Source organism: Dermacentor andersoni, chromosome 3, assembly GCF_023375885.2.
Source record: "Dermacentor andersoni chromosome 3, qqDerAnde1_hic_scaffold, whole genome shotgun sequence".
NCBI lineage: Eukaryota > Metazoa > Arthropoda > Arachnida > Ixodida > Ixodidae > Dermacentor > Dermacentor andersoni.
In genome coordinates, this window is record NC_092816.1 from 6,451,607 (window position 1) to 6,466,923 (window position 15,317).

General features: G+C 48.8%; 1 protein-coding gene across 1 annotated transcript; it reads left to right on the plus strand.

Moving 5' to 3' along the window:
• Nucleotides 1-5,549: 5,549 nt before the first annotated feature.
• Nucleotides 5,550-15,003, plus strand: LOC126520782 (uncharacterized). The gene is made up of 2 exons (XM_050169561.3): nucleotides 5,550-5,694; nucleotides 14,207-15,003. The coding sequence occupies exons 1-2, from the start codon at nucleotides 5,550-5,552 to the stop codon at nucleotides 14,878-14,880; spliced, it is 819 nt and encodes a 272-aa protein (XP_050025518.3). The 3' UTR covers nucleotides 14,881-15,003.
• The last annotated feature ends 314 nt before the right edge of the window (nucleotides 15,004-15,317 follow it).

Here is a 15,317-nt window from a genome sequence, read left to right on the forward strand (position 1 = left end):
ATTTTTACATATGGCTCATCTACACCCTGATTCCGTAAAGCCTCCATGACTGCTGAGGTTTCGACTGAATCAAACGCTTTTTCTTAATCAATGCAGGCTATATATAAGGGTTGGTTATACTCTGCACATTTCTCTATCACCTGATTGATAGTGTGAATATGGTCTATTGTTGAGCAGCCTTTACGGAATCCTGCCTGGTCCTTTGGTTGACAGAAGTCTAAGGTGTTCCTGGTTCTATTTGCGATTACCTTAGTAAATATTTTGTAGGCGACGGACAGTAAGCTGATCGGTCTATAATTTTTCAAGTCTTTGGCGTCCCCTTTCTTATGGATTAGGATTATGTTAGAGTTCTTCCAAGATTCCGGTACGCTTGAGGTCATGAGGCATTGCGTATACAGGGTGGCCAGTTTTTCTAGAACAATCTGCCCACCATCCTTCAACAAATCTGCTGTTACCTGATCCTCCCCAGCTGTCTTCCCCCTTTGCATAGCTTCCAAGGCTTTCTTTACTTCTTCCGGCGTTACTTGTGGGATTTCGAATTCCTCTAGACGATTCTCTCTTCCATTATCGCCGTGGGTGCCACTGGTACTGCAAAAATCTCTATGGAACAATTCAGCCACTTGAACTATCTCATCCATATTAGTAACGATATATATATATATATATATATATATATATATATATATATATATATATATATATATATATATATATATATATATATATATATATATATTCATCTCATCTATGGGATCGAATGCGAGCGCTGTTGCTTTGTCTCTGCGTGTAGTAGTTAAGAGAGCGAATTTAAGGGTGGAGAAGAAGAAAGGAAAGGAAAGTTTCTGAAGCATAATTGCAGCGCCGTGGTTTTAAAGCGCATCCGCGGTAGAGAAACGGAAGGAGATATAAGCGTGCGTGGTCATGATAGGCACACGACAAACTGCCTTAAAATATTTAGAGACTTGAGAGAAAGTTTCGTGAACAACCAATAACAGGGCAATCAGCACTCGAATACGACGAGAGAAATTATTGAAACGTGGAAAATTCCCTTGAACTAAGTATGGTTTGCGAGACAAATGCTTGAAATTATTCAACTTTTTTAAAGAGATGAGGGGAATATGCGCTCACCGAGAGGACAGCGTCTGCACGAACCCAAACCAGGCACCTTACTGAGACATGGAGCGCTTTGTGGCCGGAACAAAGCACCCGTCTCTGCCGGCCAAGCACAGAAAACGTGCGTTCCGATCGCTCAAGGCTTCGCGGACATAGTATAGTTCTAGAGTCTAGGAAAAACTTAAACAGGTGCGAGCGCGGCACTCCCAGCGTGGGAAGCTAGCCCGAGTAAGTATCTCAAGGACTGCTGCTCACGAGGGCGAAATACCTTCGTGTAATTATAATAAAACTACTAAGACTACTTTCGAAAAAGAGAACGTCCCAAAGGGCTGTACTACGAGTGCTATGACTGATAATTTTCTATATATATATATATATATATATATATATATATATATATATATATATATATATATATATATATATATATATATATATATATATATATTCATCTCATCTATGGAATCGAATGCGAGCACTGTTGCTTTGTCTCTGCGTGTAGTAGTTAAGAGAGCGATAACCAGTAGGCAAGCTCTCCCAAATAACAAAGGACGTAATAAAGAAACGACAAACAATGAAAGTGTCCAATTCAAAAAATAAGATAGAATTCGCAGAACTGTCAAAACTAATCAACGAGGTGAAAATAAGTGATATTGTAAGCACTATTAACGTACTTCGTCGTTTTCATTTGTACATAGCCATCATCATCTTCGCTGTTCTTCTACTTCGCGCATGAGCTGGGGCGTTTCCTTTTTTGGAATGAAAAGTGCTAGACAGCTTGGTCGGTCTCGGTCTTATAAAGTGGTGGAGGTACGTCAAGACCCCGACGTCCTCTCGCGTTCCCGTCCTCCCTGGAGCTACGTTCCAGTCGCCGCCTGCGCCCGGCTACCCCTACAACGATGGACACTTTCAACCCCGGCTCTTCCGGCGCCTACAGCCCTACCAGACGGTCGCTGCGAGTGAACGCGCCGTGTGTGGGCTCCTCCTTCGAAGTCCACAGCAACCGGACATTTCGACTTGAGGCTCTCAACATCACCGCCATCGTATCCGGGAAGGTGAGCCACCCATTTTGAGGCCACCCGGTTGTCACTATCCCGCGCGGGTCTGATTTTTCCGCCTTCTCTGGGTCTCCCTGGTGCACGCCAAAGCTAGGCCTGTTTTAGGCCTAGCGTCCGTGGCCCCCACGGCCCACTCAGCCATGGAATACCAAGTAAACGGCACTGACATCGACCCTGCCGAAGCGCTAAACGGGGAATGGGAGACTGTCCTGCGTCTCCGCAACCAGTACCGTCCGGCGACTGCCACTCACTCACCTCAAACAGAACCCAACAGCGGCGACGGCCGTTCAACCGCCGAGAAGTGCCGAGCTGCGGCGCCGCCAGCTGCGTACGCGACGCGCGCCTCTCCCGCAACTCCCGCGGGGAGACTTCAAAATCGTAGTTCGACCATGCGGCGGTTTGGACGTGACCAAGGAGACCCCTCGAACGCTCTTCGCAGCAATCTGTGATGCGACGAAAATCCCCCTGCAGGAAGCGCTCGCTCAGGACCAGGTGCGGCTGCATCCAACAAACAATACCTTGGCGATCAGCAAGCACTCCAGAGGAGGCTCGAGCTCGGGTTTATGCCCAAATAACATCAATCTACACCGGCACGAGCTCAAGTGATGTCACCGCATACCTCGCTCCGCCCGATGATGCCGTGAGGGGCGTCATTCACATGGCCCACAGTGGTGAGTCGCACGATGAAATCCTGAAAGGACTTGTTCCCTTCAATACTCAACTACCATTTATTGAAGCTTGGCCCTTCGGGAAAAAGCGATCCATTATTATCACTTTTGCCACCGGCCCCCTGCCCAAAGGTGTCCACTTTTGGGCGGGTATTCACACTTGCTTTCCTCATCGACCCAGAATGGAGGCGGGCTACAACTGCCGCCGTATCGGACACCGCCAGGATGTCTGTCCCGCCCCAACTAGCGGATGTTGCCACAATTGCGGTGACAAGCACATGCCAATGGAACCCCCAACCTGTAGACCCAAGTGCATCGCCTGTGGGGACGGGCATCATACTGGGAATATTCAATGTAAGTACCGGTACGCCCGCCCGCCACCACGCACTACCAAGCCAACCACCGGACGCCAGTCAAGAACCCGGGAGCAGAAGCCAGCCCCGCGAAAGTCATCGCGCATGCAGTGCAAGCACTGCGCGCTCCATTTCACGTGACCGTAGCCACAAGCCCCAGCAGGACCTCACCTCGGCCGACCGTGCAAGGAGATCGCCGCCTGCCCGCACCCAGAAACCTCCGGACCACAACGAAGATGAGCTCCGGGCCCTGCGGGAGGAGGTAAGACGCCTCACTGTCCTCACTCAGATCTCACTTCCTTCTCCTACTCTTTCATACTCAACTTCACCTCCTACTCACAAACCAACACCGCTCCCTCTCAGTCACCCCCCTAAAAGAACAACGTATCGCTCCCCCACCTCTCACCTCCGGGCCGATCGATGTCAACTAGAAACTGAAAGCCCTCTCCGACAAATTCGACAAAAAACTGAAAGAGATTGAGGTTCACCTAGAAAACAAATTCAATGCTATCATCACTGACCTCACTACGAAAGTGGAGGCGCACATGGAACGTTGCATGGAATCTATACTTCAGAAAATGGTCCACCTCCTCGAAGCACGCCTCACCCAGCTCCCCCCGCTCTCTACCCTCTTCTCCCCATAGCACAACTAAATGCCATGGAGCCCCACATCACAATAGACGTGAGACTAAACCCTCTTATCCATCCCTCTACGCTCCAATATGGCGGGACGGGGCAACAATAACTCCCTTCACATCATAACCTGGAACTGCCGCGGCTTCCGGGGCAAGCGCGCGCCCCTGCAGCTTCTACTTCCTACACTTTCCCTAACGCCCCAAGTCCTTCTTCTCCAAGGTACCGCCAATCAGGCCACACTCCCCAGTTACAACTCCACAGACTCTGACACCACAAACAGACCGAGGGCGTCCACACTTGTGCATGGCACTCTAACACACAAGACGCACTGCATCACATCAGAGACGCCCTGCGTGATTACCGAAATTATCCATCATACACATACACCCCCATCCATCTTTATTGCCAATATCTACCACTCCCCATCCCAACCGATGGCCTCGTTGGACTCCCTCCTCCGAGAGCTGTACCGCCTAGCTGGGAAGCACCCTGTACTAATCGGTGGGGATTTCAAGTCAGCACACTGACTGGAGACACTGACTGGAGATACAAAAAACCACGCACAGATGTCGCAAGCTCTGGCTGCTCATGCAGAACCTCCAACTTTCCGTCCACGATAACTTTCAGACGCCTACGCGAATCAGCAACAGTGTCAGCATGGACACTAGTCCTGTTCTGGTGATCAGCCGCTCCCTCCGTGATGTGAACCAGACGAGAACACAACACACACTGGGCAGTGATCATTACATGGTACAAATCACTGTCCCATTCAAACCACCCCGCCACACCTACATGACACACAAACTCATTAACTGGGACGCTCTCCGCACCGCGCGGACTGCCCTTCCTGGCAACCCCATCACTGACATCACCAACTGGGCAGACTCTCTTCTGACTGACATCCAACACCATACGCAGCAGATAGAAACCACCACAGATACCCCAACTCTAGACACCCGATTCGCCCACCACTGGGAGGCCTACCACAGCCTCCTAACAAGGTGGAAACGGGGTAAACTAACAGAATACTAAAAAAAAAAAAACGCTTAGCCGCTTTACAATCCCAAATTCAACTACATTCGGAGGAGCTCCGCCGCTCAAATTGAGGGCAAGTATGCGACGGCATCGCCGACAAACTGACCAAACGGGCATGGCACCTCTTCCGACACCTCATCGATCCATCGAAACAAAAAAACACTACCTAGCACCACGTCACCCGGCTCATACACACACATATGGACAACCCCGATGCTCTCTTGGGTACACTTTGCGACACATACACCTCACCTGGCATACCATCTCCTCTCCCCTCATACACAGGACAGCCGAACCCCGAACTCGACACCGACATAACAGAGGCGGAGGTCAGAGCAGCCCTCATGACTCTCCACACCGATTCCGCGCCCGACCCCAACCAGGTCACAAACACGACGCTTCTTAATCTGGACAATCAATCGATTACTCCCATCACGGAGTACTTCAACCAGTACTGGAAAGAGGGCACCCTCCCCCAGTCCTAGCGACACGCAAAGGTAATCTTCATTCCGAAGCCCAACAAACCACTTACACTCCAAAACCTTCGCCCAATCTCGCTAACCTCGTGTCTCGGAAAGCTTTTCGAGCGTGTGGTATCAGCGAGGCTCGCACAGCACATGACAGACTATGACTTATACCCTCACAGCATGGTGGAATTCCGCCCCCATTTGTCCACACAAGACGCCATGTTGCAAATCACCCATGACATCTTCGATCTGCTCATTCCAAGCCACACCAATGCAGTCCTGGCTTTGAATTTATCCAAAGCCTTTGATCGCGTCGAACATCACACTATCATGACTGCACTCTCCCCACTGAATGTGGGCGCACGTACGTACATCTACATTCAGGCATTCCTCACAGCACGCACGGCTGAGCTTCACTTCGGCCCGCTCACCTACGCCCCATACTATCTAAAAAGCGTAGGCACCCTGTAAGGCTCCGTCCTCTCACCTTTTTATTGCGAAGCAACACTACTTTAGGTCGCGCTTCAGCCCGTTCCGTGGCGAGGCGGTGGTAGGCACCATTGACCTTTAGCGTGACGTCGCTGCGTGACGTCACACCACGTGACCTAGAGTGACGTCACACCAGCTGTGTAAAAACGGGGCCCCATCTCACGCCGTCGCGAGGCGAGGCGGTAGCCACCAACGGCGGCCTAACTCCCGCTCCTCTCACCAGGGGCGCTACGGTCGGTGTGACGTCACACCAGCTGTGTAAAAACGGGGCCCCATCTCACGCCGTCGCGTGGCGAGGCGGTAGCCACCAACGGCGGCCTAACTCCCGCTCCTCTCACAAGGGGCGCTACGGTCAGAGTGGGCATATCTTACTACGCGGAGAAAATGGAGTGTTACCGCACCGTCGGCCAATCGATACTGGAAAATTTTGTAATGGGCACGCTGGTGAGGGAAATGTTTGTCGGCATACACGGATTCGACGGATGACTTCCTCTTAGATAATTCACTGTACGCCGTTACACTAGCATAACCCAAGACTACCACCAGCCATACTACCAGCTGATCCGAGAATAACACACTATTGCTTCGCAATCACCAGGCTTAACCAAGCTAAGCCACGGCCGTTTTTTATTTAATATCACTCACATCCCACTAGCGCGGCAATTGGCAACCGTTCCTCAACTGAAACATATTCTCTACGCTGAGGACATTACGCTATGGACTACCCATGGCAGTGATGGCGTCATACAGGACACCATACAAGCAGCCACCAATCTGACCCAAAGCTATGCAGTTAGCGTAGGACTTTCTTGTACCCCAGAGAAGCCCTAGCTGCTGTGCATTCGTCCCAAGAACCGCAACTCGCCTTCCTCCCCCATCGTTATCGATCTGGACAGTAGACCGATACCAGAGGTCGAAACCCTCAGGATACTTGGTATGCATATCCAGAGTGATGCGAAGCACACGACTACACTCCGGAGACTCAAGCAGGGAGTAGGGGCGTTTTCGCACCTCATCCGACGGGTCTCGGGCCACCACAGAAGCATGAGGGAGCGTGATCTATGCCGCCTTGTTCACGCCTTTGTACTCAGCCGTGTATTCTACTCCGCTCCCTATCCCAAGCTCTCTCGCCGTGAAACTGACGCCATGGATGCTTTCATTCGCCGGGCATGCAAAGTCGCCCTCCACCTTCCCTTAAATACACCTACCGACCGACTCTTACAATTAGGCCTCCACAACACAATTGGGGAACTTGTAGACGCGCACCGCCAAGCACAATACCTTCATCTCACACAAACCAACGCTGGTCGGTACACACTGCACTCCATTGGAATCGAACCCTTGCACGACGGAAGCCGAACGCGTTCGACACATATTAAATAGCATTGAATCTGTCGCGTTCAACGCCTTAATCGTGCAAAATCCGGCTTCTGTCCAAGATATCACTTCCACGTATGAGCGCCTAGACAAGCTGCAGTCTCTTCGTCATCAACATGACAGCAGTGATCCTCAGGTTCCCCATTCTTCAGATCTACTTGCTCTTATCCGCACCATCATCTGCGAAGAGTTTCAAATACCTGAGGCGTTCACCTGCTGCCAGTGCCCCAACACCCACCTTCGACTTGCACGAGGTCGTAAAGCAAGAGTTGACAGCGATGACTACAGCCACGACGCATCTTGCTCCGGTTGCGCGCCCCACCCCTACCTACGCGGATGTTGCTTCGCTACCTACCCCTACCGTGACCTCCGTGCCTACTGACGTTACGTATTACCATTTGGCTTCGATGGGAGGCAGAGCACTTGCTGCGCCATCCTACCCTCAGTGGCGTCCACCTCGTCCGGTTTGTTTTTACTGTGGTATACGCGGCCATATATCTTGCTTCTGCCGCCGTCGCCAGCAGGATGAAAGACGAGGCACGAGAGAGACCGCACTCGCCGACCAGACGCCTACTATCGTGGATCATATTCGTGCCCTCAGCCGCATTCTCCGTCTCCTCCAGCTGCTCCCAATCTGCCTCATAGTTCCTGTTCGGCCAGACGTCGTTCTCCTTCGCCTTACCGGCGCTCTACACCACCGCTTCGCTCCACTTTCCATCTTGCCGACCAGCACTCGAAAAACTAAATGTTGCAGTTTTTGGAGGGGAAACAGCTTCCTATCGGTCTTCAAAAATTCATCCTGTTCGCCCGGCCAACACGCTTTATGTAACTGTTGAAGGTGTTCCCGCGTCAGCTCTCATCAATACCGGTGCCGCCGTTTCTTTTCTTTGTAGTGATCTGTATTCACGGCTCCGGAAAGTAAAAACGCCTTATCTTGGACCTATTTTGCGTGGTGCTAATAATGCATTCATTCGCCCCGACGGACAGGGTACTGCTCGTGTTCTCATCGACAGCATTCGCCACCACATTGAGTTTATCATCGTGCCAACGTGTATCCATGAACCTATACTGGGTTGGGACTTCCTACATTCTGCTTCAGCCGTCATTTCATGTAGAGAGGAAGTTGTCCATATCGCGGGTACAACGCTTGCACCTGTTGCGGGCTCTTCACTTTCATGCGTGAACTTGGCCATCGCTGTAGACTACGTCCTCCGTCCTGGTCACGAAGTCATTGTAGCCGTAAAATCCAGTCAGATCGCCGACGGAGACACTCTAGTCGTCCCTTCTTCGCGCTGTACTTCTCGCGGAATTCCCATTGCCGCCTATCTCGTCCGGTTTTCACGTGACCGTGCCCTTCTGTCTGCTTGCAACACGACCGCAGATCCTGTGATGCTGCCGAAAGGGATGACTGTGGCAACCCTCGCCGACACTCAACCTATCTCTGTAGTCACGCTTTGCCCTTCTTCATTGCCAGCACCAACCTCAGGTTTGGATGATTCTTCCCCTCCACCAGCCGTTTTTGGTTCTGACGTAACAGCCGCGCAGTCCGAAGACTTACTGGTGGTCTTGGCGCAGCCCAAAGCCTGTTTCGATAGCTGTTCCCCTGTGTTGAGCCAAACTTCTGCGGCTACACACCGCATCGAAACAGATGGTTCCGATATAATACGACGACGCCCCTATCATGTATTGCCGTCCGAACGAAAGGTCATTGAACAACAGGTTGCTGACATGTTTGCACGGAAAATAATACGACCTTCATCTAGCCCATGGGCTTCTCCCGTGGTTCTGGTAAAGAAAAAAAGATGGCTCCGTTCGCTTTTGCGTCGATTATCGAGCGCTCAATGATATCACACGGAAGGATGTATATCCAATACCTCGAATTGACGACGCTTTGGACACACTACAAGGGACGAAGTATTTCTCCAGCCTTGATCTTCTATCAGGATATTGACGAATTCCGATGAACAAGACTGACAAAGAAAAGGCCGCATTCGCTACACCAGACGGACTTTATGAATTTAACGTGATGCCTTTTGGCCTTTGTAATGCTCCCGCCACATTTGAGCGCGTGATAGATAACGTACTTCGTGGACTAAAATGGAAGACCTGCCTCTGTTATCTGGACGATATTATCATCTTTTCGTCTAACTTCAGCCAACATCTTCGTCGATTCGACGAAGTTCTCAAGTGCCTTGCAAATGCTGGTCTCCAGATCAATATAAAAAATGCAAATTTGCAAGCAAGACAATAAAAGTATTGGGCCACGTCGTCTCAAATGATGGCATCCAGCCAGACCCCGAAAATATTAGTGCTGTTCTCCAGTTTCCTCACCCCCCCGCAACAGAAAGATCTAGGTAGTTTCCTCGGCTTAGCGTCATATTTTCGTCGATTTATACGCAACTTTGCTGCAATATCAGCTCCTCTACACTCTAAGAAAAATCCCGGGGAAAACGGGAGTAACTGCGCCGTTAGTCCTAAAAAGGGCGCTTTCGTCCCTCAAAGGACTAACTGCATGAATGTGCGTGCCGTGTGCAAATTTCGGAGAGTAAGTGTTTAGTCCCTGCTCGGAAAGAGAGCAATGGGAGGACGAACGGCAACAGTTACTCCCCAGGCACTTCGCTGTTTTCGTCCGTGTCATGGAGCGATGCAGTGAAAAGGGTATTGTCTATAAATCGTGAATGGTTCGAAGTTAGTGCATTGTCTATTGAACTACATGCAAAGCAGCACCTTGCCTCTTCGTGAGAAAATTACGTGAAACTTAAAACTGGAATGTGAAGAGGCATGCCCTTCGTGCGCACCCCATAAGTAAGCGATACACATTAAACGCGCAAGTCATTGATAGACGGCTAGATCTTCTTGGTCAATAGTACCTATTCCTTCCGTTCCAAGGAGGTTGCGAACTGAAGCGATGTGTAGCTCAAACGGCACACGCTAAATGACAGAGAAATTGCCCTTCTCTGTCGTCTTCGGTGCCCCGTTTGAGCTCGCTACACGTATACATGGCGTAGTGCCTCAGTTTAAATAACCCTAAGAATACTCGGGCTGATTTCTTTTCGCAGTCGCTTATGGTTGCAAGTACACTCAACGTTAGCCTCTCACTGCCGAGGATCGTCGACCCCGTTTTTGAACGGAGATGCAAGTTACAAAGTTGTCCTCCCGCGTCTACCAACCGGTAACGACGTTTTGAATTCTATCTTCCTTCATGCGGACTTGAGTGGCAGACCATACCGTGCTCCTGACTTCCGAGACGCTCTGCTTGAGGTAGTGAATACTTCAGATATTGTAGGTGTCGGACAGTATCAAATGAGCCATGTATGGATGGTTACTTGCGCTAGTAGTGCGGCAAAACAAACTCTCGTCGCTTGTGGTGAGTTCCGTGTCAAAGGGCTGAAGTGCATGGTGATAGATCCGGAGACTAAAAACATCAAGCTTAAATTACTATGGCTTCCACCTCACCTTGAACCACGACGCATTGAAGAGGCGTTCCAGAGCTATGGTCAGGTGAAGTCGGTGGAGAGAGAAGTATGGAGGTGCACTGGTATGGAACAGTGGGTGACAACAAACAGGGAGGTTTCCTTGGTGCTCAAGGACACTATCACCGTAAGCTCAATACCGCACATTATGTCCATTTATGGACACCAGCGCCTCGTCCTTATCCCCGGTAGGCCTCCGCTGTGCCTTCGTTGCAAGCGTGTGGGACACGTTCGTCGACAATGCAGAACACCGAGGTGCTTACAGTGCCACCGATTTGGCCACTCAGCGGACGCCTGCGTGTCCACATACATAAGCTTCGTTCTGGGCAATATAACGCAGACGAGCCACAACTGGACCATCTCATGGATTCTACAGAGGTAGTAGATGCCTCCGGAGAGACTACAGGTGGCATTAGGGACGAAGACCAGGAGTCCTTGAAGCCAACGCCAAGCAGTCACAACAGCCCAAGTAATACTAGCGAGGCTACAGGCGAGGATGACTCAGTTTGCCCACCTGGCCTAGCAAGCCTTAAAGAAAAGCCCCCTGATGACAAGGAAGAAGAGGAAGAGGCGATGGACATAAGTCAGACAGGGAAACGTCCGGCACCATTCAACGACGAAGCAACAGCAAGTGCACTACAGGCGCCCGAGAAAGTGTCTCCTATTGCTCAGCGACCTCCCTCTCCTGGTAATAATGTGCCGCGCCGGTTTTATCAGCGTAGTCAGGAGAGTGCCACAAAGAAGTCCAAAGGGAGCAAGACCACAGATTTACCTGTGGCCAAGGGCGATGAAACACAAAAGCTTTAGGTGAGCAAAATGGCTACCGCCTTCACCCTCCCCTTATGTGTAGCGACACTCAACGTACGTGGGCTGAGGAATATAAGACGCCAGCAGCAGTTACTACACGTGCTTAGGCAGCATGAAGTTGATGTTGGTGCAGTGCAAGAGACAAAGATATCGTCTGCTGGTGATTTCAACCTTGCGCTGCAAACTTTTCAGCCTGATTACGAGGTGTGCATTAGCCAAGCATGTGGTGCTTCCGCTGGATGTTTTTTTGTTAATCAGAAAGCAGTTAAATCATTCTTCATTGTCGCTACGTGTTGATGGGGAAGGCCGCCTTATATGCTGTGACCTCTCTTTTCATGGCCGTTATTGGCGGTTTATTTGCGTTTATGCTCCCTCAAAAGTTAATGACAGGAGAGCTTTCTTCCTCTCACTTGCTCCGCTCCTAGATACTGACAGAGATTTGGTACTGTTGGGAGACTTCAACTGTGTTTGTGATTCCAGAGATCACTCATACCTAACTAATCGTTATGATGCAAGTGCTACTTTCCTGCATCAGTTAACGGAAGATCACAATCTAATAGACGTGGGAGCCTACACACCTTCTTGGGTGCGGTTCACGCACTTTCAAGGCGTCTCCCATGCTCGACTTGATCGTGTGTATGTTTCGACGAATCTCTGGTCTCACATCCACAACTACGCCGTGAAGCCTGTATTTTTCACAGACCACTGTTTGGTAGCTGTTTCATGGGGTCGTCGAAAATTTCGCAAGTTTGCTCCAAACTGGGCACTGTGGAAACTTAATACACAACTTTTACGAGAGGAAAGTTTTGTAAACAAAGTGAAAGAATTATGGCTAGAAATAACACAATGTCAACAGCTTCCATTGTTTGCTCAATGGGAAATGTTCAAAAATAGAGTGAAAAATGAGGCGATTGCCATTTCATGTGAGCTGTCTCAAAGAAAAAAAGCTGAAAAGCATTACCTTCATGATCTACTGCACAAGCTGCAAGCTTTCGAAAGCCAGGAACCAGGATTGTATAGTGATGAAATAAATGCAGTTCGCGCACAAATACAGAAATATGAGACGGAAGTGTACAAAGGAGCAATGGTACGTTGACGCACAACTCGCTTCACAGAAGAGCAGCCCACAAAAAGGGCTCTCGGTGATGAAAAGCGATATGCGCTTTCCAAGCAAATATTGGAAATTGAGTCTGGTGGGTCTATATACACAGAAACGTCCCAAATAATAAACCTATTTGAAGCTCATTATAAAGATCTTTTCACTGCAATTAAGCCTCAGAATGGATAGGAAGAAAACGCTGATCAGTTTATTTCGCTTATGCCGCACTTAGGCCTCACCGTTGATGGGCCAATCACTCGAGAAGAAATTATTTTTGCCATCGAAACGCTTCAGAAAAACAAGACGCCTGGCCCTGATGGCCTTAGTGCGGAATTTTATATAAAATTTCAGGAATTCCTGTGTCCTTTTCTTGAGCAGCTTTTCGAGGAAGCCTATCAATATGGTGAGCTTCCTCCATCTTTCTATCAGTGCCACACAACCTTGATACCAAAGAGCACTGATGATGAAATAATAAAGAGGGTAAACGGATATAGGTCGATATCGTTGTGTAACGTGGATTACAAGATATTGGCAAAAGTACTGACAAATAGATTGCAAACGGTCATTACTAAATTAGTAGGTGATCATCAAACATGCGGAATTCGAGGCCGCTCTATACAGACAAATGTTCATATCGCACGTTCAGTCCTTGAGTGCATAGAGGGTAGTACGGATCAAGTAGCTCTTCTCTAGATTGACCTCGCCAAAGCTTTTGATAAGGTTCAACACAAATTTTTGTTCCAACTACTGCGACATCTTCAGTTAGGGGATGTATTATACAATGGTGTAACACTTTGTTATAAACATTGCACTACAAAGTTAATTGTGAACCATACGCTCTCAGATATAATACAGGCACAGTCATCCGTTCGTCAGGGTTGTCCTCTCTCGCCTTTACTCTTCGCCATATAATTAGAACCGCTTTGCTTAAGCGTGCTTTGCGACTCGAGCATTAAAGGATACAGGTATGCCGATGAGGAAATTAAAGTGCTAGCTTATGCAGATGACATTGCCTTCTTTTGCGTCGATAAGCCAAGCATTGCCAAGGCAATAGACGCTACCCTGCGTTTCTGTGAGACTGCAGGAGCTACTGTAAATTTTGAAAAAAGTAGAGGCTTTTGGCTAGGCATGTGGGCACTCACTCCCTCTATATTCGCGAATATTCATTGGAATCAGTCTCCGTTGCGATATCTTGGAGTACCTCTCGATAACTTCCGTAATAGTGGACCTCATTGGACGTCCATGATAACCACTATTCGTCGAAAGGTGACAACCTTGCAGGGACGTGATCTCTCCATTTTTGCGAGAGCTAAGGCATGCAATACATTTCTCGCTTCGAAGCTTCTTTATGTTCTGCAGGTCTTACACTGCTCACGTGTCCATGTCCAGGCATTTCATAGAATGTTTGCATGTTTTATTTGGCATTCATCATGGGAAGCCATGAGAAGGGACAACCTTTTTCTCCCGCTTGAAAAGGGAGGCCTGGGTCTTGTGCATTTGTTTGTGCGACAATTGGTCATGCGCTTATTTTACCTTAAAAAATGTCCGTCATCCATTCCTGCTCGCAGTTAATCGAGCACGTCTTGCGTCACACCTCCCTTTTCTTTATGTCACGACAAACTTTGCTCAAGAACTACCGTTATGGGGCTTCCTAAAGGAACTTGTCGACACTATTTCCTTCTTTAAAGCCCGATTCACCCTTGAATATTCGTTTACCGTTAATCGCACGTCGCTAAATGTAGCACTTATAGATAACCTTTTCCCTGAACCTCTGTACCGAAAGCCGTATCTGTCTCTATTTGGCCAAGATGTTCTTTGCCGAGTCCGTAGAATGTGCATTGCGCCTGCAGCGAAAACGTTTTTCTTTAAGCTGCACACCTCCACACTGCCAGTTAAAACGTGGCTTCAGGAAAAAGGACTGTTCGTACCCTGGAATACAAATTGTAGACTTTGCAATCAACCCGAGACAATAGAGCATTGCTTTATACTTTGTCGTGACGCATTTCATTTTTGGGACATTCTACAAAGAACTCTCAAAAAAGACTTTCCTCTCACATGTTATGGTATCCGGTTCCTTCCTTTCAAAAAGACAGCCAGTAATACACCATACGATTTGTTTATGCTATTAGGACTTTATTCATTATGGAGAAGTCGAATGATCGACAGACATGCCGAGCCACCTCGCTCGACAAGGTCTATTTTCCGTGAAGAGACTGCTCAAGTCCGTAGTGTGGTTGCTACATATGATCCCGTACCTGAATGGATTTCGCGTCTGGACGCTTGTGTTTGTTTGCCAGAATTTTGAACTGTCATTGGACTGCATACTGTGTGTGAATTTGTTTTGTGTGCGTGTATGTTCATATGTAATGTAACTGCATTGATTTGACACTACCAATATTTCCATGCAATAAAGAAAAAAAAAAAACAAGCGGCGTGGTGAAGTGGTTAGAGTACCTGACTTGAGAGCGAGAGGACTTGAGTTCGAATCCTGCTCTCGGGCACGTTTTTTTTCGGCTCATTAATTTTTTTATTAGGGTATAAATGCCTAATTTAATTAATTCCTCCTTTGCGGAGCATCGGAACGAATTACCGTTACTCCCTTGAGAACCATCGGGCAGGGGCAACTGTTAGTCCCCGAAGGAGTAAGCGCATGGGGAGTAAGAGTTCATCCCATGTCAGTTCGTCCCCAAAAGGACTAATGGTTGTGGCAAACCAGTTAGTCCCCAAAAGGACTAAGCTCAC

Excerpts from the sequence above, each read along its gene's own strand:
- LOC126520782 (XM_050169561.3), top strand. The coding sequence starts at position 5,550 with ATGTTGCAAATCACCCATGACATCTTCGATCTGCTCATTCCAAGCCAC. Across the intron at positions 5,695-14,206 it reads CCCACTGAATGTGGGCGCAC|AACTACCGTTATGGGGCTTC; the intron begins GTACGTACATCT and ends ACTTTGCTCAAG.